This window comes from Acomys minous, assembly GCF_964271855.1.
Source record: "Acomys minous genome assembly, chromosome: 1".
Classification (NCBI taxonomy): domain Eukaryota; kingdom Metazoa; phylum Chordata; class Mammalia; order Rodentia; family Muridae; genus Acomys; species Acomys minous.
This window is the reverse complement of record NC_140483.1, coordinates 112,580,184-112,604,803: the sequence shown is the minus strand read 5'-3', so window position 1 is coordinate 112,604,803 and position 24,620 is coordinate 112,580,184. Positions and strand designations below refer to the sequence as shown.

The 24,620-nt window shown below is 39.4% G+C and overlaps 1 protein-coding gene and 1 long non-coding RNA gene across 4 annotated transcripts in view; both read left to right on the top strand.

Moving 5' to 3' along the window:
* ATP6V1H (ATPase H+ transporting V1 subunit H) overlaps positions 1-24,620 on the top strand; it is a 72,249-nt gene that overhangs the window by 3,218 nt on the left and 44,411 nt on the right. For 2 of the 3 annotated variants that reach the window (XM_084791486.1, XM_084791487.1), the window contains exons 3-7: positions 2,605-2,707; positions 5,285-5,374; positions 8,926-9,039; positions 10,500-10,604; positions 13,270-13,323. In XM_084791486.1, coding sequence (XP_084647612.1) covers positions 2,605-2,707; positions 5,285-5,374; positions 8,926-9,039; positions 10,500-10,604; positions 13,270-13,323 — 466 coding nt within the window. The remainder of the gene's footprint in view (positions 1-2,604; positions 2,708-5,284; positions 5,375-8,925; positions 9,040-10,499; positions 10,605-13,269; positions 13,324-24,620) is intronic. The other variant, XM_084791488.1, reaches the window with a different exon arrangement.
* LOC311597325 lies at positions 20,852-23,506 on the top strand. The gene is made up of 2 exons (XR_014779188.1): positions 20,852-21,736; positions 21,837-23,506. It is a non-coding gene; the product is annotated as an uncharacterized lncRNA (long non-coding RNA).

Genomic DNA, 24,620 nt, shown 5'->3' with positions numbered 1-24,620 from the left:
TACTTTTCCAGTCTCAAGGCCTTGGTGCTACATACATCTTATTTATCTTTTCCTTAGTTTTGACGCTTAGTTTGTTGTCTGTATTACACATTCCATTTACAAGCCCCCTCTGGTCTGCATGCTTATGTGAAAATATAACCAAATGTTTGTTTTGTTTTTGAGCCTTCTGATATGGGCACACTGGTGGGTATGAAATGTCTGTCCTGAAAGAGCAATTACAGGCTGGGCATGACGTACATAGTCAGTGGAACTTGTACCAAGACAACTACTGATGATATAAAAACCCATGGGAGAGTACCCTTGTGCCCAAGGCAAAAACACTTTTGCCCTCATGAATTAAAATGCTATGTAAATATAATACTCAAAAATGTATTTGTATTTGATTAAGCTTTTACTTAACTAGAAATTAAGTAAATTAAGAAAATTAAGTAATTAAAGAAATTAAAGAAATTAAGTAGGGATAGATTTGTGCTAGTCAAACAGGAATCCAGCAAAAGTATATGTTGAGGATACAAGAATCATAATAACTTTGTTCTTGAACTTCTAATGAAGAAACAGACCTTACAAATTAAATAATAAATTGTGATAAGTATTAAGTGAAGAAATGTAACACACACACACGCACACGCACACAGCTGTAAATCAAAAGGAGGTATATAACAAGGAAGGAGTAAACAGCGGTGTAGGAGCATTGCGGAGTCTTCACAGAGCACATGAAGACTCTCATAGTAGGTATCTAAGCAGAAGGGATGGGAACTGCAGTGCAGGGAGCCCTTGAATGTGTAGTGATTGAGGGCTTCAAGTAGCTGATTGGGTTCAGTTTGATTTAGGGGAAATAAGTGTCCTGAAGTGAGTCATAGGGAGACTTGCAGGGTTGTTCTGCTGTCATGTCTTATCAAGGAGGGCCTGGATTTAGACCTTAGGATTTGGGGTGGTGGTGGATATTGTGACATACTTGAGTCCTTGATGAATAGAACAGCTGCAAGGTTAAACCAGTTTGGATTTGAAGATGATAGGTTCATGGGAGTGATGCTGAAATTGTTTCTACCTGGAAATAAGAGATGGCTAGAGATGATTTGGTGGAGAGAAGAGGATTTGATTCTCTTGACTTGAATCTCTAGAAAAGAGTTCAGGAAGAAAAGTTAAGGTTTTTAATTTTTAATTTTTTTTTTAATTTTTCAAGACAAGGTTTCTCTGCATAGCCTTGGCTGTCCTGGACTAGCTTTGTAGACCAGGCTGGCCCTGAACTTACAGTGATCTGCCTGCCTCTGCCTCCCGAGCGCTGGGATTAAAGGCGTGCGCCACCAACACCTGCCCAGTGAAAAGTTAAGTTTTTAAGGGTTAACCCTTGGCTACAAACTGAAGAACAAAAAGTCAGTGGTGAAAGAACTCCACTGGGAGGAAAACAGGATGCAGGATGACTTTGGAGAGGACAGAAATCAGAATGGAGCTATTATTTTTCTGTTCTTTTTTCCTCTTCCTCCTCTTCTCTCTCCTCCTCCTCCCTCTCTTCCTCCTCCTTTCCCTTCTCCTCTTCCTCCTCCCCCTCCTCCTCCTCCTCCTTATTTTTCCCAAGACAGGGTCTTACTATGCAGCTCTGACTGTTCTGAACACTCATTATATAGAACAGGCTGGCTCTGTGTCTGCCTCCCAGTGCTCGAATTTAAGGTGTATACCACTGTGCTTTTGAAAGAGAGGGAGGAAGACCATATTCTCAACCAGAAGAGAAAAAAATGTTGTCAAGAAATGACTGTAACAGTTCACTGTGAAGTGACTTTGGGTGTAATGAATTTGAAGACCAAGCAAATATGTTGGGCTTGAGATAGGGAGGATTTAAGAGTGAGATTTTTAATAAAAATAAGGGATGACATTTTTATTGAATCTTACAATAGGCCCGGTGCTGTATTAACTATATCTTGATTATGTAGCTCTGTCTTCTATACAAGCCCTTTGAAGGTCATGTTATTCCTATTTTGCTTAGGTAAATTAATCCAGACTACACAGAGGTCACTCAGCAACTAAGTGGTAGAGCTAAACTTTTGAATGATGGCAAAATTTTAGTCCGCACTTGTCCTTTATAACTATCAAGAGACAAACTTCAACAACTTAAAATCAGATGTTAATTAGTTTGTTTTGTGTTTCTACAATCAGGCAATACTATTTTATAAAATGGAGTGTTTTCTGATAGGCTGACTAGATTAGGCTAGTTCAGTAGAAAGGCAAGGTAAGAAGAAATGGCTAGAGAGTTTATTCCTCATTTCTAGGTTCTGTCCTGAGGTGGGGATGGAGAGCCAGAAGAGCAGAATTGGTTACGGTCAGGTTAGTCAGGTGTGGCTTTTTGGTTAGGATTTAAGCACAAGATGCTTCTTACCATGCCCATTGAAACTATATGATTTAAGAAATGAGTCTGCTGTCTTTTCTAGTTATGTTTAAACTCTCTAGTTAGTTCTGGGGGCCCACGTGCAAAAACCTAGCACAAAACAGTGGCCTCCTGTAATTTTCTTGAACATGCCAAGGAGGAAGGAAAAGTATTAGGAATTTCCGTGTCATTCACAGTGGCTGGTTAGTACTTACTGAACAGAATAATTCGTTCTTACTTTCTAGGGGGCAGATGATTTCTGCTGAAGATTGTGAATTTATTCAAAGGTTTGAAATGAAAAGAAGTTCCGAGGAGAAGCAGGAGATGCTTCAGACTGAAGGCAGCCAGGTGACCCTTACATTTATTCCATAATGAGCATTTATTTCCCTATCATTAAAGTCTGGAAAGGACTGGGGTGTAGCTCAAGTGGTAGAGTACCTACTTAGCATGCACAAGAAAGACTAGATTCAACCTCCAGTCTCAAACTGCGACATAAAAATTAAATGCTAGAAAACCTTTAATGACTATGTGTATACTGCATGTATGTTATTAACAATGTTAGTACAACAATAGTTTTTGCCATGGTAGGGATAAAACCCATGGGTTTTTGCTTGCTAGGCAAGTGCTCTACCAGAGTGAACTATAGTCTAGCCCTTATTTTTAGGAGGCAAGATTCTGTTAAATAGTCCTTAGCTGACCTCCAATTTGTGATCACCCTATAAAATACCTGTAATTGCAGCCCTCTGCCATTGTAACAATCTCTATTACACTTTTGAATTCCTTCTTTTCTTTTTGAAGTACTGGGAATTAAACATGCCCATAAAAGTGTTCTACAGTCACACTATACATATTCTAGACATTTTTTTTAGGCCTTAAAAAAAAAAAAAAGAAAAAGAAAAAAGATTTAAGCCGAATGCAGTGGTGCACACCTATAATCCCAGTACTTGGGAGGCAGAGGCAGAGGCAGGCAGATTGATGTGAGTTCACCGCCAGCCTGATGCAAGTCCAGGACAGCCAAGGGTACATAGAGAAACACTGTGTCGAAAACCTAACCAAACCAAACCAACCAAACAAAAAAAGATTTATTTATTTATTTTATGTGCATGAGTGTTATGCTTGCATGTAAGTATATTACATGTGTGCCTGGTGCCCATGGAGGCCAGAAGAGGATGTTGGATTCTCTGGAGTTACAGACAGTTGTGAGCTGCCATGTGGGAACAGAATGAGGTCCTCTTCAAGAACAACAAATGCTCTTAACCTCTGAGCCATCTCTCTAGTCCCTTTTTAATTTTAACTTTAATTTTTTTTTCTTTTTGGAGACAAGATCTTGCTAAGTTTCCAGTGCTGACCTTCACCTCAGTCTAGCCCAGGCTGCTCTAGAACCTGCAGTCCTCTTGGCTTCGTCTCTTGAGTGGCTTGCTGAGTATCCCCTGATTTCTTAGAAGTCACTGTTTTGAAGTCATGCAATTTTCAAACTTGTTTAAAAATTTTTTTTTTACATTATATTGTCACTAGTGATATTTGAAAGCCTAATATAAGTAAAATATTTGAATTTGTAGCTGAAAGGACATCCTATTACTTTGATTATGTGATATTTACATTTTTTTCCTCATGAACTATTCTGAATTGTTTTGAGTCCCCTGTATTTTAATCTAAAATATTTTGGTACTGCCTCCTCCTCCCTTCCCTCTCCCTCTTCTCTCTCTCTTTCTTTAAAAAGAGATTTTTAAAGAGGCATGGTGGTGCTGTTGTGATCGAGCCTACTGCATCCCGTATGCCAAGCTCTTGCTTTACCTTCGAGTTGTACTTGTGGTCCCCTCATAGTCTTTATATAAATACATTGATATTTGCCATATTTATAGCAAAGATGGGTTTTTTATTTTTTGTTTTCTAAAATTTTTTAGAGCTTTTCTTGTATGATACTTCAAAAGTGTTTATCTAGTTAATATGCTTTTGTAATTTATATTATTAAACAACTATAAGAAAATAAGCTTTATAGAATCTGATATTTTTCTGTTCAAGTTGAGGCCTGTGCTATCACTTAGTGTTTTCACTTTGGTCTTTCACTTTTACTAATGCAAATGATGGCTTTTAAAATAATTTTAAGCTGAGTGTAGTGTAACACCTTTAGTGCCAGCACTGAAGAGGCAGAGGTAGGCGGATCTTTGTGACCACGAGGCCAGCGTGGTCTACATAGTGAGTTCTAGGACAGCTGGAGCTACATAGGGAGACTGTCATAAAATAAACAAAAATCTGGAGCTGTTTATTAAGTGGATTTTGATTCCAATTTATATTGCGTTCTAGAGAGATTCATGTGGTTGATATGTGGTAGAGTGTAGACAGAGCAAGGCTTTCTGATTGCAGTCTCCAGCTCTCCTGAGTGTTCTGCTTCCAAGTTAAGCCTCACAGATGATGAATAAATAATATTGTAGAATCATTTTTAGTCTTTAATTGTCTATAAGATGTTATGTTGTCCTGAGTAGTCAAGAGTGCTAATGACTAGGTGTGTGTACTTAAAAACAGTAACTATTTTAAAGCTTACCAATAGAAAATGTCAAAAACCTGACATAAGTCATGGTAAAGTCCTTAGGTCTCATCATAATGATGTTTGTAAAAGTACATTTTCTATAATTTGTTATCTAATAGTATTTCTATCTTGTTCTGTGAAAGAAAAATAATATTTCTGGAATATTTATGGAAGTTTCACTAAAATTGTGAAAAAATAAGAATAATTTGCTGGTGTATTGCATGCCTTTGGTCCCAGTACTTGGACTTGGGAGGCAGAGGCAGGAGAATCTCTGTGAGCCTGTGGCTAGCCTGTTCTACATAGTAAAGACCAGGATAGCCAGGGCTACATAGTGGGACCCTGTTTCAAAATTAAAAAAAAAAAAAAGAGAATAATGACATTAATTTCATGTTTTGCAGTGTGCTAAAACATTTATAAATCTGATGACACACATCTCCAAAGAGCAGACAGTGCAGTACATACTAACCATGGTTGATGATATGCTGCAGGTAGGTATATTTCTAATGCCTTTGGGGACTTTGCTGTTTTATGCTTTACAGTAGCAGCAGTTGAGAAAGGCTTCACTTAGTGGTTCTTTTCTAGAGCATGACACATTGGCTTACTTTACTAGTAGTGCTAACGGTGAAAGTACTTAAATAAAGCTGGTTTCCAGTTTCACAATACCAAGTAATTAATATTTGTATTTTTCTGAAGTAGCTCAGTTCCCGCCCCCCTTTTTTTAATTGGGTTGGGGATTTAATTTAGAGGCTCAGGCTTGCGAAGCATGTCCTCCACTGATCTACATATAGTCCAGGACTACCTCTTTAAGTTGGATACCAACACAATCTGCTAAAACCGTGAGGCTTCTTCTATTTCAGTCACCAGCTTTTGATGCTGTTTGTTCTAGGCTAGGCATAGGCACAGAGCTTTTGTTACCTTTGAGATAGTTTGGTGTATAATCTGAAACTTGTAGTTACATAAATTCTGATTACTACTTTAATTGCCCATGAATTCAGAGGGGTCTAGTAATAATCTTGGCTTGATATGGAGGTGGGGCTTTCAGCTTTTAAGCTAGTGCCTGTCTGTCTCAGGAGCCGTGAAGAGGCTTGGAGATGGAGTTCACTTGTAAAGGCTTGTCTAGCCTGTGGAAGGACCCCGGCTCAGCTTCCCTTTCCTAGTGCTGGGTGGGAGAGGAGAGGAGACACTGGGAGAAAAGTGCTAGTTTGGGTTCTTAAAGAGTACTTTTGGCAGTTCACAGGGAAAAGATCCCTACATATTCATGGCCTAGCTTCTAACAGGTACAGTGGCCATTATTAGGGATGTATAAATCAGGAAGAAAGGCTCAGTTGCTGGGGGGTTTTAGGGAGATAATTATTTTATAACAAGCCTGGGTTGATGCAGGCCTAGCTGATCATGGTCTTATCTGTCTGCATACTTAGTCATTTAAAACAAAGGTATTGGAAAGTAGAAATGCTATTATCTGCCTGGGTTATTGTGTGGGAAGCTTGTGAGCTGATGTGTAGACTGTGGTGTTAGGTACATGTATATGTATGAAACACATATGTGTTTAGTTGTTAGACAAATACCAGTGTGAGATCGCAGTTTATCATTTATAGATGCCTCTTTTATTTTCAGCTCAACACTAGATGTTTGCTCTTGTAGCTTATGGAGACAACAGCATTCTCTTCTCAGTTTGTGGACCTACTTGCTATCCCCATAATACTCAGAAATTAATTCAGAGTTCCTGATCCCTGTATGCACTGAAACTCAAACTTTTTACCTAGTTTAGTGTTTTCAGGTCTTTGTCTTTGGATATGTGACCAGTTTTTCAAGTTTTTGCCACTGTGTCTTTCCTGCTATGATGAGCTGTAATCTGGAACTGTGAGCTAAAATAAACTCACTCTTTCCTAAGTTGCTTTTGCCAGAGAATTTTGTCACAACAACAGTAGGGAGCCTAAAAGTTACTAAGATACAGATGTTCCATATGATAATTTTTTGTCTTTCATAAAAGCTTTTCTGATTTTTGTCTCATCTTCTGACCTGGATTACGAAGGTGAATGCAATATTATTTGGCATACATACTCATTATTACGTTTTTACTATTTTGGGACATTTAATAGTAAAAAGTTTTTGTCATAAAATAGTATTAAAGCTAAAATGCATTAATATTGGGATAACAACCTGTGGTGAGTGTGTAGAGTGGTGGTTCCCTCCTTTCCCCCGTCTTCCTTCTCTGTTTACTCCCCTTTCCCTTTCTCTTTCTCCTCAAGGCTTGTCTATATAGTCTAGGCTGGCCTCAAACTGTAAATCATCTTGCTTCAGGCTCCCCAGTGCTAGGATAATATGCATGTGTCACCAGGCTCAAATCTGTGCTTTCTTTAGTTTATGTGTGTATGAGTTCTTTGCCTGCATATACCGTACTCTGTGTACCACTTTCATACCTACTGCCCACACAGGCCGGGGGTGGTGGTTAGGGGATCATTGTATCTCCTAGAACTTGAGTTGTGGTTGTAAGTCACCATGGAGTGCTGGGAATCAAACCTTAGGTCCTCTGAAAGAGCTGTCACTGAGTGCTCTAAACTTCTGAGCTATCTCTAGTCACCCCTTCCTGCCCTGCACCCATGACTTTTTATTATTTCTACCTGCCTGTATATTTTTGCCTATTACTACTTTAGGTGAGTGATTTTATTTTAGGTACATCTCTTGTTTGCAGCCCTTCCCTCTTCAGGTCTCATATATATTAAGTAATTATTCTATCCCTGAGCTATTAAGATATATATACTCACGTTATATCTGTTTCTTTTAATAGGTGCATTAAGCAGCTCTTTAAAAATAACTATTACTAATAAGTTTCTTCTAATCTCTGATGAGCACCCTATAACTTACTTTTATTTTTTATGTGGCTGGAGATTGAACCCAGGGCTTAGTGTATGCCTAGCAAGGTTTCTGCGATGGATCTATACTCTCAGCCCTTGTTTGTTTTCTTTTCCTTCCCTCTCTCCCTCCTTCTTCCTCATTTTCTTTTCCCTTTTTCCTTTCTCTTCTCCTTCTTATCTTTCTGCCTCTTTTTTCTTTCTTTCTCTTTCTCTTCCTCCCTTCCATTAGGGACTGGCTATTGAGGGCATGTTAGGCTTAAACCTATGTAGCTCAGGTTGGCCTCAAACTTATGATCTCCCAACTTTATCCTTGTTGAGATTACAGGTATGTAACATCAGGTGTGGCTTTTTTTCTTCCAGATAGCTTATCACCCAAGCTGGTCTTGCATTTCTCAATTTGTCCTTTACTTTGCATGTTTTATTCTTTTCCATTTTCTGTTTCTTTTGTTTACCAGCCAGAGTGCTCATACTTTGATTGAGATAGAAATGTCAAGACAGTGTTGAGAATTTAAAAAAAAAAAAAAAAATATATATATATATATAACAGTCTGTTTGATTTAAAACAAATAAAAGACTGTTAATTCCATCAAATGAGAGTAGAGACCATTTTTTTTTTTATTCTTTGGTCAAATCATACAAACTTTATTTTCTGTCAGGCAGGGCTGTCTCCCTAAATGCGGTTTGAAAAATAGCATCAAACATAGAAGACAGTGGTGTTTATATAGTCGAAAAAACTGCAAGACTAGGGGATTTTGAAGGACTGGGGGGATTTCTAGAGGAAGTTTGGTTACATAGGAACTTGGCTAAACATTTCAAAATTATTTGGCAGAATGTCTTATCAGAGTGGAAGTTAGGATGTAGGGTGTGGAGCATGTCAAATTCTAGAAAACGGGTCAATAACTGTTCAAATCCAAGTTTCACAGAAAAGAGGAATAAACTTGATTTGACCTTGTAACAAGATGCTTTTTAATCTTAAGATGGAGTCATGCTGGTCCATTAAGACATAATGAAATGATTTTTGTGAAATTTCTTTGTGCTGTCTTTACTTTCTTATCTCATATACTAATGACAGACAAATTATATATGTAGAGTAGAAAAAGGACACATATATATACATATATACATACATACAGTAAGCAGATGAAAAGCAGTACATAATCATTATATTCTTGTTTTTCTCTTAGGAAAATCACCAGCGTGTCAGTATTTTCTTTGACTATGCGAAACGAAGCAAGAGTACTGCCTGGCCTTACTTTCTGCCAATGTTGAATCGCCAGGATCCCTTTACTGTTCATATGGTAAAATTTGAATTGCTAACATTGTTTTATGTATATTTTACTCTTGCTACTGTGAAAAATAACTGACAAGAGGCAGCATCAGAGAGAAGAGGCTTATTTCAGCTCAGAGTTTTAAGGAATTATAACCCTTCATAATGGTTCTAAGGCCAGTGGCACTGGTAGTAGGAAGAGGAAGCAGGGCCAGGTTGTAAAACTTGATGCGCTACCCTTAGTGACTTACTTCCTCCAATGAGACTCCCATTCCTCGAGGTTTAGAACTTCCCAAACAGTACACCCAGCTGGGGACCAGGGGCTCAGCACATGAGCCACAGCACACATACACCATATAAGAAGTGAGTTTATTTTTTTAAACTGGCAAACATAAGAAACAAACCTGGTTTGTTGTGATGTGATAACTTGCCTATTCTCAGAGGAGTGACTACTTTCCTTAATGGTGCTGAGTAAGGAAGGGCTGATGGGGTGTGAAGGAGCTTGTGTTGGTCTGATGCAGTTATAAAGTTTTATAGATGAATGTATTTATTAGCTTCAATGCACATGGTGAGTTTACATGTGCAAGGAGCTCAAGATTGCCTACAGCAAGAAAAAACATTTTACTATGTAGAAATTAAATTTTGTTTTGAAATAACTACTGTGTTTTATTTTAATTTGTTATTCTTAATATCTTGAAACTCTTACTTTAAACTTAGCTTTAAGAGCTACAGTGGACCCCCAGCACTGAAGAATCTTTCATGGTATCAGTGAAAAGATGATAAAAAAGGCTCAGAGAATGGGTTCTTGCACAAGCAAGTTGCCTATTTTCACTGGAGAGTGGGCTGTAGGTTTCTTAGTAAATAAATGTCTTCCATTCTAAGTCAGGGGCCACTTTTCCATGCAAGTGTGTTCTTTCCTAACTCACTTCTTCTTTAGGCATCTAGATTTGTTTGTTCATATACTCAGACTTGATGTGTTATAGACATTTAAAAAAAATTCCAAAAAGAAGTCACAAGAAAGCTACTTTTTTTTTTTTTTTTTTAGGAATAATGCTTTAAAAACTAAAATATATTTTCCTTTTCCTCTTTCCAGGTGTAGAGGTTTGTTTCCATTGTCTGGTTGTCTAGTTTAAATGTCCTCATACTGTTACATAGCTATATCATCTTTTTTTGATGTTATATTTCTGGGCCTGACACATGTTAGGTAAGTGGCTTCTGCCACTGAACTATGTTCCCAGATCCCAGATAAATTTTTTTTTTTAAAGATCAAGTCTCATGTAACCCAGGCTGGCCCTGAACTATCCAAATAGCTGCAAATGATCTTGAACAACTAATTCTTCTGCCCCCATCTCCCCAGATCTGAAGTCTGCTCCCTCCCTGCACCAAGGAGTTGAGTGTTATGAAAATCACTCAGCAAAGTGATTAACAAGAGCTGGCTCTTAAGGTACAGGATGTGATTGGCATTCAGATATATTTCTTATTTATTTTCAGGCAGCAAGAATTATTGCCAAGTTAGCAGCTTGGGGGAAAGAATTGATGGAAGGCAGTGACTTAAATTATTATTTCAACTGGATAAAAACTCAGCTGAGTTCACAGGTAACAGAAATTTCTTCTAGTATCCAAAAGAAATGTGGTATTAGTATCTATGTTCTCATATGTTATTTATAGTAAATATGTTAAATTATGAAAGGTTCTTTATTGAAGTAACTTTGCTTTAACTTGTTAAGTAAGCCCAGCTACTGCTGATGTGATGGCATGCTTTACTGTTTGTTCTTTCACTGGCTACAATTCAAACCTTCTGTTTCTCTGTCACTTGTGGTTTTCTGTCCTTGCTTTTGAGCAGGTAGGGACTTATGTTCCCTCTAGGCAGCTACCAGGATTACACAGCTTGGAGAACTGAAAGGACCTGCAGGAAGCAATTCAGTGAGTGCTCACAGAAAGCTTCCATGTAGGAACCCCCATGGTCCATTGGGAGACAGCATGTGAATAAGTCAGGTGGAGTGTCTGCCTTGGCCTAGGTGTTAGAACAACCAACATTTATATGACAAGTCTTGGTTTTGGGGAGTGGTCTCTAGAGGTTTTCTATTGTGTTCTTTTCTACTCTTTAGATTGTGTAACTAGGCTATCTTATTTAACTGGTTACACAATAAACAAAGTTTTCTTGGATGCTGCTGGAGGAGTTTCAAACTGCAAGTAGCACATTTTAGACCTTTAGTCAATCTGCTTGTCCTTACCTTGGCCAAGAGTCTGTACCAGGCTTCTAGGTGTCCTTGGGAAGTCTGGGCTGCTCAGTGCGACTGACGTACAGTCCTGTCTCACACAGTGGCTCATTCCCACAGCATCGTACAAAACTGTAGGATTAAGGACATCCTGCCTCCTGGTCGTCTGGGTTGCTTTCACATTTCTTTAGTTCTGTGTCTTCATGAAGAAGAGAGCTCACTGATGGATCATCTGGGAAAATGTCAGCTATCTTTGCATCTGTGGAATGGGTCAAAAAGGATATTTATGATGGCGTTTTGAACTGTTCCTTTTAGGCTTCCAGTGACTGTTAGATTGTCAGTTGGAAGTTTGGTAGGACTGACACTAATAAAAGGAAAGAAATCAAGGTTGGCTTGAGGAAGAGTATTCTGGGGAAGAAAAGGCAGAACTTGGTGTAAGAGTGGGTGACATGGAAAAACTAAAGCAGGGAAAACAATATTGAGTTACTGTATTGTCAACTTTAGGCTACAAATAAATATGACTTTCGTAGATTTTTAACTTAAGGCCTGAGAGACACCTGATATTCTGTAGTTTGATAAAGAATGTTTTGAATGAAATTATGTCGGCATCAAGCTGTAGGTTTTACTGAGTTTGTAAGATTTTAAAACATGAAAATGGGTGTATGAAGATGAAATTTTAATCAGAATACTTCATTTGATGGGCAGGAAATACTTCCTTTCTCCCTTTTCCCCCCCTACATTTTAAAATTAAGCAACTGTTTAAATGAATCTCATTCTTCTTTAATGCTGGCTTTCTAGTAAGGTGCAGATGTACCTGAATTCACAAAGCGAACCGTGATATGGAAGAACTGCCTACTACTGCAGTTTCTTAGCTCCTCCTTGGGCAGTTTACCTTTGACATCTGTTCACAACAGGACCATTTGTAGTGCGCCTCAGAGATAAATTGCCACTCCTGAAATGATTAACATCCATTTAATGCTTGCACAGTTGTAACTATGTCCTGCAACTCAGGGAAGCCTTTCATCACTAGTGGCTGCAGTATTTCAGAGAGTATAACAGTTTTTATTGGAGTTGTGCTTCTAGGTGTTAAGTGGATATTCTTCAAGACCTTTCTGTATCTTTCCAGTGTGCTGTCTCTGTCATCTTCTTTGGCTTTCTGATGTGACCTATCCTCTACAAGTCCTTCTGCTATAGGGCACCTACTGAAGGTCCCAAGTGCAGCCTGGCTTTGCTTCTCAGAGTCTAGGCACTGCCTCTGCTTGGTTCTGATCATACTGGCTTTCTTGCTACTGGCAGAAAATTCTTCCATGCCTTTTTATCAGGATTAAATTGTAAATTTCTTGATTAAAGAAAGGTAGGATTATTTGAAATTTTATTTGCTATCTTGGTCAAATGTCTTCAATAGTATGTGAAAAGTTTTTCCCCACCAAAAGTATTTTGTCCTTTATAAAAGGTTCATAATTTCATGATTCTAGTAACAGTAAACTTTCAAATGCCCAAGTCAGTCACTAGGTGGCAATATTTTTTGACATTACAATGGCAATTTTGGCTTCATATTTAATAGGTATAGATAAAAAAAAAAATAGCTCCCCCAAACTTCATTATCAGTTTTTTTCTTGATTTGTTACACGATACTTTGTTTTGTAATTTTTGTATAACATTTGCAATAGTGAATATTGAGATCACTTGATGGCATTGTTATCTTATTATTATTAAGGACCTAATTTAAAAAGCTTTGCCAAACATATTGAGAGTGGTAAGGTAAGCAGTCATCTAATTGAAAACACTATTCAATTAGTAAATACTGAAACAGTCATTTTTACTAGCTTCACCTATACCTTGTTTTTATCAGATGACTGTTTAGCTCGTAGTAGTCTGTTGATTGTCTGGTGGAGGAGAACAACTTTTATATCATCTTCATGTTCTTTATAAAGTAGTATTAGGGAAAATGTTGATAAAATGCATCCAACTCTTTTGTAAGCTGATAAGTTAGGATAAAATAAAAAACAAAACTAAGTAATAAGTCATTTATTTTGTAATAGAAACTTCGTGGTAGCGGTGTTGCTGTTGAAACAGGAACAATCTCTTCAAGTGATGTAAGTACGTTCCTTCTCATTGACTGGTTTCTTAATACCCTGAAAATAAATTGTTTTGACTCACAGGCATTAAAAAATGTGAAAATGTTTGCTAGATCCCCAAATGTAAATCCTTGGATCTGATATGCCACTTACCCACAGAGAGGCTAATTCTATTGCCCCTCCCTTTTCTTTTTCTAATGGGAGACAAAAATCCTACCCTTCTTTGTTGCTGTCTTTGCAGGACATCCTACTTGAGATCTTCAAATCAATGCCTGAGTTAGAATTGTAGTACACTGCACAGAGGTTAATTATGTTATTTGTGTCACAGTTTAGTAGTATGTGAACTGCCTGGAATCTGTCTAACCTAGGTGTAAACAATGCGTCAGTTGATTGATGGCACAGAACCACTGCTGTGCTGCTCAAGCCTCTGTGGCCTGTGTGGTGGCTCAACATGGACCTCTTCACCCCTTCTTCAACCAGTCTCTTCCCACTTTTAAGTGGTTAAAGGTTAATACTAATTATGGACCTTAGGTTCTTAGCCAACATCATCTTTCTCATTTGAGAATGCTTTAACTTTGCTGCATTTTAGCTCAGGGACTGACCACTAATTTGAACTAATAAGGACAGATATGGTTGGAGCCAGGGAAAAAACCATCAGGAAAAGGAGGGAAGCTGGAGGTATATGCAGCTTCATGTGATGGAAATGCCCACGGGATGATAGAAGATGTAAATGAAGCTTTGTCTGAAAACCATATAACAGCTGCATTGATTATTTTGGCTTACATTATCTGAATGGAATATCCCTGTCTTTTGGTCTAAGAATGAAAATAGTCTCAGAATCTACATTGAGAACTATTAGACAAGCTTCCCTTTGGGGTTGAAAGATGTGATGAATATATGTGAAGCTACAGAAGGGAGTCAAAAGTTAATCAGAATAAAGATAGAGCTTTATATGAGCACTGTTGGTACCAGAGTGAGGAGAGAAAGTTGTTTTTATTTATTTATTTATTTATTTATTGTTTGTTTGTTTGAGACAGGGCTGCTCTGTATATGTAGCCCTGGCTGCCCTGGAACTCTTTTTGTAGACCAGGCTGGCCTCAAACTCAGAGATCTGTCTGCCGCTGCCTTGAGTGCTGGGAATAAAGGTGTGCTCCACCGCACCTGGCTGGCATCTTTATTTCTTTAAAACAGCTTTTATTTTACTATGTGTCTGGTAGTTTTGTCTGCATATATGTCTTTATACCATATCTTTGTAGTGGAGGTTAGAAGAGGGCGTCGTATCTTCTGAGACTGGAGTTACAGACCTTTGTCAGCTGCCGTGTTGGTGCTGGGAATTGAAAGCCCAGTGTTCTGAAAGAGTAGCCAGTACGCTTTTTTTTAAAAATTAATTTATTCATATTACATCTAATTTGTTATCCCATCCCTTGTATCCTCCCATTCCTCCCTTCCTCCCACTTCCCCCCTACTCCCCTCCCCTATGTCTGTGTCTGAGGGGGACCTCCTCCCCCTGAATATGCTCATACGGTATCAAGTCTCTCCTTGGTGACCTATTATCTTTCCTCTGAGTGCCGCCAGGCATCTCCGTCCAAGGGACATGTTCAAATATGGGGCATCAGAGTTTGTGTGAAAGTTAGATCTCCTTCTCTACTCAACAGTGGAGAATGTCCATCGGCTAGTCCGGGTAGGGGTTCAAGGTTTACTGCCTATTTTTTCCTTGGCTGTTGCCATAGTTTGCGGAGGACCCCAGGGCTCGGACTCGCCTGTAGTTTTCCAGGACCCGCTGGATCCTTCTATTTCCTCTTTCTCCCAGGCTTCTCACACCTAAAGTCTCAATAGGATGTCCTCCCCTCTTACCTACTATCCTGGTAGGTACAGTTTTTCATGGGGACGTACACCTTGGACTAGTGTCTCGATATAAGTGAGTATATACCATTTAGCTCTTTTTGCTTCTGTGTGAACTCACTCATTATGACAATTTCTAGTTCAATCCATTTGTCCACAAATTTTGGAAATTCCTTGTTTTTAATAGCTGAGTAGTATTCCATAGTGTAAATGTACCACAGTTTCTTTATCCATTCTTCTATTGAGGGACACGTAGGTTGTTTCCAAGTTCTGTAGCCAGTACTCTTAATTATTGAGTCATATACTACCACCACCCACTCCTGGCATGTATTTTTTTTTGTGTGTGTGGAGTTTTTACTAATATGAAGTTTGGAAAAGTTACTATATTGTATCTTAGGTAATTTTAGACTAATTTATTTTATGGACTTATTTTAGTGTTTGCCATACATTAAACCTTATGTAGAGGTAAGCTGAGCTGTGTGAGATTCTCAGTTTGCTCTTTTTTGTTCATTGTATCAGGCAGAATTGATTGAGCTGGTACTGGATTAGTGTAAATGGTTTTTCTAGTAGATGCATACACACATACTCTAAATAGTAATTATAAGATTTCACCTTGTTTTTAGTGCCCTTCAGCCCTGGACATACTCTCTTAACTTTTTCTGCGGGCTTTTCTTTTTCATGTAGATACTAATTTCAAAAGCCGACCTTACATTGAGAATATTGCCAGCCTTTTATTTGATCCTCTTTTAATGGGCAAATCTTGAGCATTCACTATGTAACTACCATTGTTACTTATATTTACATTGCCTTGTGTAGCTTTATATATATATCTTATTTTGGTGTAGATTATAATGTTAGTCTATATAAAGTTAGTCTCTTATGCAAAAGCAATGAGGCTGAGCAAGAAAGCACATAATCTTGCTGAAGATCATACAGCTAATGAGTGTCAGAAACACTAATACAATACATTACTTTTTGAGAGAATTGTTTCTAGAGGCACCTGAACTGGAATTGAATATTTAGGCATTGGGCCAACCCAGTGGATACTAGGACTTTTGTTATATTCCTATTGGGCCTTTGAATAGCTCTTACATTGTCAGTGTGGAGAACAGTTTGGTAAGCTGCATTATGTAATATTGCCACTTGAGGGCAGTATAAAGCAGCAGTTGACAGTGCAAAATGAGATCCACTTCTGTCTTACTTTCAGAGGCTTCAGGTCATTATCAGTAAGTGAGGGATTGATTGTTACAGACCTTTTCAATTAGTAATACATAACTGAAGTTTGCTTAAAATGTGTTGACATTGTTTTCACACAGTTATGAAAATAACCAGAATCGTCTGATTATGTTTCTTTACCTTGCTTGTTGAGTTCTTTACTGGTTTTAATGCAATTATAGATCATCTCTTCTGAGGAGCAGCACTGCCTTGGAAATGGACTTGTGGGCTGAGGCCCTGACCAAGGAGTGCCGTGATCTCTCCAAGTGCTGTGATCTCTTTCTCAGGAAGACTGAGAATTTCTGTTTGCTTCTTTCTCACTTTCCTTTTTCCTTGTCCTCTTTCCACTGATACCTGAGTATAGGAGAAGATGGCATCTCACATCAGTGTCTGAGGTGTCCTGTACTCTGGCTTTCTTCCCTGTGGACCTTGTCCACCATTGGTTCCGAGATGGACGTTGTTTCATGGGTGGAGTGGCTAGGTTTTCCTTCCTGCTTGTTCTGATTTGCCTTTCGGTGCTCTGGGGTGGCTCTAGCAGGGCTTCTTGTAATGCAAGTCTTCTGTGTATCTTGCCTGTCCATGGAGGTAGCCATTTGCCACATGTGACTGATGTGATTGAGGATACCTTCCTGAAATATATTTCATGTATTCCAAAATTCATGCATTTGCACTTCAGTGTTTTATAATCATGGAATTGTGCAGCCATTGCTATAATCTAGGTTTATAGTATTTTCAGCTCTACAGAAACCAAGAAGTACCCTGTACATATAAACGGTTTCCTTGAGCCCACTCTTCTTCTTTCAACCCCTGGCAGCCACTAATCTGTTCTGGATTCACCTCTTGTGGATTGTGATGTGAATAAAACGCTTTGCCTTGTTTATTGTTCAACAAACTTCCATCATCTAGTGTAGTATGTTTAAGCATGTAGCATGTTAGAATGAGAAACAGAAAAACCTAGAAAATTGAGTTTCCTTGTTTTTCAGCCCCATTTCTTCAGTGATTTTTTGTGACAGCTCTGATGTCTTTACTAACGGGCATCGATTTTACTGCTTTGCCTTTGTTTTTGATTGAATGCTGTGGCCCCTGCAGTCTTCTAGAGAGGTGGAGGATGGTGTCTTTGATACAGTTCCCAACCACTTTGTTGATAAGTCCATCAGAAGTGCTGCCCATGCTGCAGATCAGTGGGCTGCCTCAGTTATTCACACAGCACAGGCCTGCTCTTACATTGTAGGCTGTGCTGGCTGGTGGCCTGCTGTAACCCAGAGCAACTTATGTCTGTAGTTATTAAGAGACTGTAGTCTAAACATATTAAGTAGAACATTCAGAAATAACTTGTAAGATTTAAATAACTTGTATTTATTCTGTTGTTATAACTACTCTATTTCATTTGTGTTACTTGCTTACTATGCCTGAATTATAAATTAAATTATCATAAGCATTTGTGTATAGGAAGAAATAAAACCCATATCCATAGGGTTCAATGCTGTGCAGTCTTAGGATCTGTTAGAGGCCTGGGAACATGGAGGAATGGAGGCAGCTATACTTGCCTTACTATGTAGGCTTAGAAAGCATTGTTCTTACCCAAGGTAATTATTAAGGCCTTCATTCTTTTGAGTTCTTATCACATAGTTAACACTTTAAAGCATTGGGATCATTGTATGTATGTATCTAGTAAAGGCATAGTACTCATTGTTTTTCTGATCAAGTTTCTGGAAGGGTTGCCTGGGGTTATATGGAATATTGATAAATGCATCATAATACAATGCTGAACAAGTGAATTCTGATCCCTTTACATGCAGCCCAAGATCAGACCATATCAAACCTACATTAGCTGATCTCATTATAACAAGGAGGCACGGTGAAAAGACCTTGGTAGGAGAAACCAGGAAGTATAAATGCATTTCAAGGGAGGAATGGTGGCAATGTAGTTACAGACTACTTGCTTAGCACACATGAGACTCTGGTTTCATTCTCAACACTGAAATGGGGGAGGGGAATAAATACTTGAACAGGAATGAGAAGCTTTATCTAGGTATCTTGGGAAAATCACTTAGCTTCTTCAAAAATTGTTTTATTGTCAATAAAGGAAAATAGTACCAGCTGTGTCAAAATTAAAAATCTATCCACTATAATCAGCTTCAATTAAAGACTAAATACTTTTTTTTTTAAAATTAATTTATTCATATTACATCTTGATTGTTAGCCCTTCCCCTGTTTCCTCCCATTCCTCCCTCCCTCCCACTTCCCCCCTTCTCCCCTCCCCTCTGTCTGTGATTGAGGGAGACTTCTTCCCCCTATGTATGCTCTAAGATTATTGAGTCTCTTCTTGGTAACTTGCTATCCTTCTTCTGAGTGCCACCAGGCCTCCCCATCCAGGGGACATGGTCAGAAAAGGGGCACCAGAGTTCACGTGAGAATCAGATCTCACTCTCCACTCAACAGTGGAGAATATCGTGTTCGTCGGCTAGGTCTTGGTAGGGGTTCGAAGTTTACTGCCTATTTCTCCTTGGCTGGTGCCTTAGTTTGAGGAGGACCCCAGGACCCAGATCTGCCTGTCATAAAGTTCTTCTTGTAGGTTTCCAGGACCCTGTGGGTCCTGTTATTTCTCCATTCTTCCATGCTACTCTCGCCTAAAGTCTCAATAGGATGTCCTCTCCTCTGACCCACTTTCTTGGTAAGTAAGGTTTTTCATGGGACGTATCCCTTGGACTAGTGTTTTGATATAAGTGAGTATATACCGTTTGTCTCTTTTTGCTTCTGGGTGAACTCACTCATTATGATAATTTCTAGGTCAATCCATTTGTCCACAAATTTCGGGAATTCCTCGTTTTTAATAGCTGAGTAATACTCCATAGTGTAAATGTACCATAGTTTCTTAGTCCATTCTTCTACTGAGGGACACTTAGGCTGTTTCCATGTTCTGGCTATTGTGTATAAAGCAGCTATGAACATGGTTGAGCATATGTCCCTGTTGTGTGTTCGAGCATTTTCTGGGTATATTCCAAGGAGTGGGATAGCTGGGTCTTGAGGAAGCCCTATTCCCATTTTTCTGAGAAAACGCCAGATATCTTTCCAAAGTGGTTGTACTAGTTTGCATTCCCACCAGCAGTGAAGGAGTGTTCCTCTCTCTCCACATCCTCGCCAACATGTGGTGTCATTTGAGTTTTTGATCTTAGCCATTCTGATGGGTGTAAGATGGAATCTCAGTGTCGTTTTGATTTGCATTTCTCTGATGCCTAACGAGGATGAGCATTTCTTTAAGTGTTTCTCAGCCATTTGATATTCCTCTGTTGAGAATTCTCTGTTTAGTTCTAAGCCCCATTTTGCAATTGGGTTGTTTGGTTTTGTGGTGTTTAATTTCTTGAGTTCTTTATATATTTTGGATATTAAACCTTTGTCAGATGAAGGGTTGGTGAAGATCTTTTCCCAGTCAGTAGGCTGTCGCTTTGTTCTCTTGACAGTGTCTGCTGCCTTACAGAAGCTTCTCAGCCTCATAAGGTCCCATTTATTAATTGTTGACATTAAGGCCTGGGCTGTGGGTGTACTGTTCAGGAAGTTGTTTCCTGCGCCTATGTGTCCCATGCTCTTCCCCACTTTTTCCTCTAACTGAGTTAATGTCTCTGGTTTTAAGTTGAGGTCTTTAATCCACTTGGACTTGAGTTTTGTGCATGGTGACAAATATGGGTCTAATTGCATTTTTCTACATGTAGACATCCAGTTAGACCAGCACCATTTGTTGAAGATGCTATCATTTTTCCATTGAATAGATTTGGCTTCTTTGTCAAAAATCAAGTGAGCAAATGTGTGTGGGTTCATCTCCGGGTCTTCAATTCGATTCCATTGATCCACCAGCCTATTACTTTGCCAGTACCATGCTGTTTTAATTACTGTTGCTCTGTAGTACAGCTTGAGATCAGGTATGGAGATTCCTCCGGAGGATCTTTTATTGTATAGGATTGTTTTTGCTATTCTGGGTTTTTTATTTCTCCATATGAATTTGAGAATTAATCTTTCAATATCTTCAAAATATTTTGTAGGTATTTTGATAGGGATTGCATTGAATTTGTAAATTGCTTTTGGTAAGATGGCCATTTTTACTATGTTAATTCTCCCGATCCATGAACAAGGTAAATCCCTCCATCTTCTGATGTCATTTTCAATCTCTTTCTTCAAAGGTTTGAAGTTTTTTTCAAATAAGTCCTTCACTTGCTTGGTTAAAGTTATTCCTAGATATTTTATATTGTTTGTGGCTATCGTGAAGGGAGTAGTTTTCCTAATTTCTTCCTCTGCCTGTTTGTCATTTGTATACAGAAAGGCTACTGACTTTTTCGAGTTTATTTTGTATCCTGCCAATTTGCTGAAGGTGTTTATCAGCTGCAGGAGTTCTCTGGTGGAATTTTGGGGATCGCTTATGTACACTATCATATCATCTGCAAATAGGGATAATTTGACTTCTTCCTTTCCCATTTGGATCCCCATGATCTAAAGACTAAATACTTTTAAGGTACACTATTATTGTTAAGTGAAATTCAAAAACTAAAAATGCATATAGCCAAGAATTTCTTGAAATAGAGTTATGAAAAGAATTCCTTAGTCAATGTTCAAAATAAATCAATTAAGATATAGTAGGCTAAGAAGCTGTCACTCCTTGTACACACTGTAAGAAAAATCTTAGTGATTTAAAATAATTTTTAAAAAACACCTTTTAAAAATTTCAACATATGTAGGAGGGTATTCCTAAAAATATATACTCTCACATTACAATAGAATAATCACAGCCTAGGGAAACAACCTCTGACAGATTTCTTCTTCCTGGTAAATATGGGCTCAGGGCTCACTGAAGAATTTAAGTAACTCAAGAATCAAGGAACAAATATATAAAATTAAACAAATGTATTTATCATTGGGATGAAAGTTAAAAAGTCAATGACACTGTAGGAATAGAAACTAATGTTTCAAAAGTATAGACAATGTTTAATAATCACTTTGATAATGCTATGAGTTAAGTGCAAGCTATACTTTATCACTTTATAAAGTAGTAAAAGATGATGGTATTCACCTAAATTTTGAAGTTGTAACCTCTAGAGAAAACAAGTCTGCATTGTAGTACAAGCCTCCCATGAATTCAGCATAAAAATGCTCTGTACACTGGTATCAGTGAGGCACAAAGGTAGATTTTAGAAACATATAACTAACTAAAATAAGCCCCATAAACTAGTTTTGTCAGAAATAGAATGCTAACAGGCCCAGAATATAAAATAACTATTTTCTCTTAGAACCAAAAGACTATTATGAGTCCATTTATATAAATGTGATTTTATTTATTCCTTTAACTTGCATCAGACATTCACTTAAAAATAACCACAGAAGCCAGGTGTCATAGTGTATGTCTGTAATCCCAGCACTTGGGAGGATAAGCAAGAAGTTCTCAAGTTCTCAAGTTCCAGGCCAGCAAGGCCTGTTTCAAAACAAAGCATGATAAGCCAAACACCACCACCAACAAAATCTCAGAACTTGTCAGGAAGAAGCTAGAACTAAAACCCGGAATTCTTATATCTTGCTGAAGGGTCATAAAGTGGCTTAGAAAACCGATTAGCAGCACACTAATGCTAAATTTGCATAATCCCATTACTCACAATTCCACTCTGGACATAGGTGCTATGGGTATAATACCCATATCTAACGAAAGACACGCTCAGATTGCTCAGTCCTAAATTATTCACAATAATCAAAAACTTGAAGTAACTTAATACCCATATATAATAGCTACTACTCATGTGATCACTTTCCTTTCCTCTGGCTCATACAGTGTTTTCTATAACCACTATTGCATTCTTTTAGGGTTATTAAATATACCTTTACTTTTAACCTAGAAACTTAGAAAAATGTCCATTTCTATAAATCTTGTGTTTACGTGTAGGCAGTGTGAATATTTTCAGCATGATCTGTAGCAGCACAGTTAAGTCATTGGAAATGGCTCAACAGTGAGTGTTAGAAGTCTTCCCTTTAGAGATTAGAGGCTGCAGTGAAAGGAGCTGAGTCAGGCCATTTTAGGTGTGTACAATATACTTGTGTAGACTTGAGAAGTTATTCCATGTCCTTGACATTCTGATTCCACAGCTTCAAATAATATTCACTTATATTTACTTAGAAAAATCTGATTAAAATTTTAGACCATTGAGCTGTCTCTACTATGACACCATTTATTTGGAATTAGTGTAAGAGATTATTTGCCTCACCTTACGTTTATTTATTTAAAAGTTATTGATTGAGTGCCTCCTCGGCTGGTTCTGAAAGTTCCTCTAAGTCATATGGTATGACTGCCTCAGAGGGATGTATTGCATTTGAGGTCAGTATTAATCAGGGATTGCATGGTTGATTATTTCAGTAAACTTGTAGCACTGCCGTAAGGGACAGGTATAGGCCCTTTGCCAGGGTACAATAAATGATCTCATGGGAAGGCTTAGTTTCCTTAAGCTGCCCTACAGAGCATGAGGAAGGTGAGGGTAAGCGGAGGAAAGGATTCTGAGTGGCGGTTTGGTTTGACCTGCCGAGTGGAAGCCTGGAAGTTGGAGAGCTCTTACGGAGAGTGACACAGAACAGATGAGAATGCTTATGGTTTCTCATGGCTGTGTGATTTTTCCTTAGTAGTATTAATTGAATTGTTTTTCTGTAGGATTTTCTTTTTTTTCCGAGACAGGGTTTCTCTGTGTAGTCCTGGCTATCCTGGAATTTGCTCTGTAACCAAGATGATCTTGAAGTCACAGAGATCTACCTGCCTTTGCCTCCTGAGTGCTAGGATTAAAGGTAAAACTGGTTGGATTGATTTAACTAAGGCCTATTATTTTCTTTTAAAAAAATCATTAAATTATTTATGCAACCTAATAAGTAATTTAATGAAAAGTAAAGGAGAAGATTCTTTCCATTTTAATTGAAGGCAAGAATTCAGCTGGATGTAGCGGTATGCACCTTTAATCAAGCATTTAGGAGGCAGAGGTGGAGGCAGGGGCAGAGGCAGAGAGGCAGAGAGACAGAGGCAGAGAGGCAGAGGCAGAGAGGCAGAGAGGCAGAGAGACAGAGGCAGAGAGACAGAGGCAGAGAGACAGAGGCAGAGAGGCAGAGAGGCAGAGAGACAGAGGCAGAGAGGCAGAGGCAGAGAGGCAGAGAGGCAGAGGCAGAGAGGCAGAGAGGCAGAGGCAGAGAGGCAGAGAGGCAGAGGCAGAGAGGCAGAGGCAGAGAGGCAGAGAGGCAGAGGCAGAGAGGCAGAGAGGCAGAGGCAGAGAGGCAGAGAGACAGAGAGGCAGAGGTAGAGAGACAGAGGCAGAGAGGCAGAGGCAGAGAGACAGAGGCAGAGAGGCAGAGAGACAGAGGCAGAGAGACAGAGGCAGAGAGGCAGAGGCAGAGAGGCAGAGAGGCAGGGGCAGAGAGGCAGAGAGACAGAGGCAGAGAGGCAGAGAGACAGAGAGGCAGAGGCAGAGAGACAGAGGCAGAGAGGCAGAGAGGCAGAGAGGCAGAGGTAGAGAGACAGAGGCAGAGAGGCAGAGAGACAGAGGCAGAGAGGCAGAGAGACAGAGGCAGAGAGGCAGAGAGGCAGAGGCAGAGAGGCAGGGGCAGAGGCAGAGAGGCAGAGAGACAGAGGCAGAGAGGCAGAGAGACAGAGCAGAGAGGCAGAGAGACAGAGGCAGAGAGGCAGAGAGACAGAGGCAGAGAGGCAGAGAGACAGAGGCAGAGAGGCAGAGAGACAGAGGCAGAGAGGCAGAGAGACAGAGAGGCAGAGGCAGAGAGACAGAGGCAGAGAGGCAGAGAGGCAGAGAGGCAGAGGTAGAGAGACAGAGGCAGAGAGGCAGAGAGACAGAGGCAGAGAGGCAGAGAGACAGAGCAGAGAGGCAGAGAGACAGAGGCAGAGAGACAGAGAGACAGAGCAGAGAGGCAGAGAGACAGAGGCAGAGAGGCAGAGAGACAGAGGCAGAGAGACAGAGAGGCAGAGAGGCAGAGAGGCAGAGAGACAGAGAGGCAGAGGCAGAGAGACAGAGGCAGAGAGGCAGAGAGACAGAGGCAGAGAGGCAGAGAGACAGAGCAGAGAGGCAGAGAGACAGAGGCAGAGAGACAGAGAGACAGAGCAGAGAGGCAGAGAGACAGAGGCAGAGAGGCAGAGAGACAGAGGCAGAGAGGCAGAGAGACAGAGAGGCAGAGGCAGAGAGACAGAGGCAGAGAGGCAGAGAGACAGAGAGGCAGAGGTAGAGAGACAGAGGCAGAGA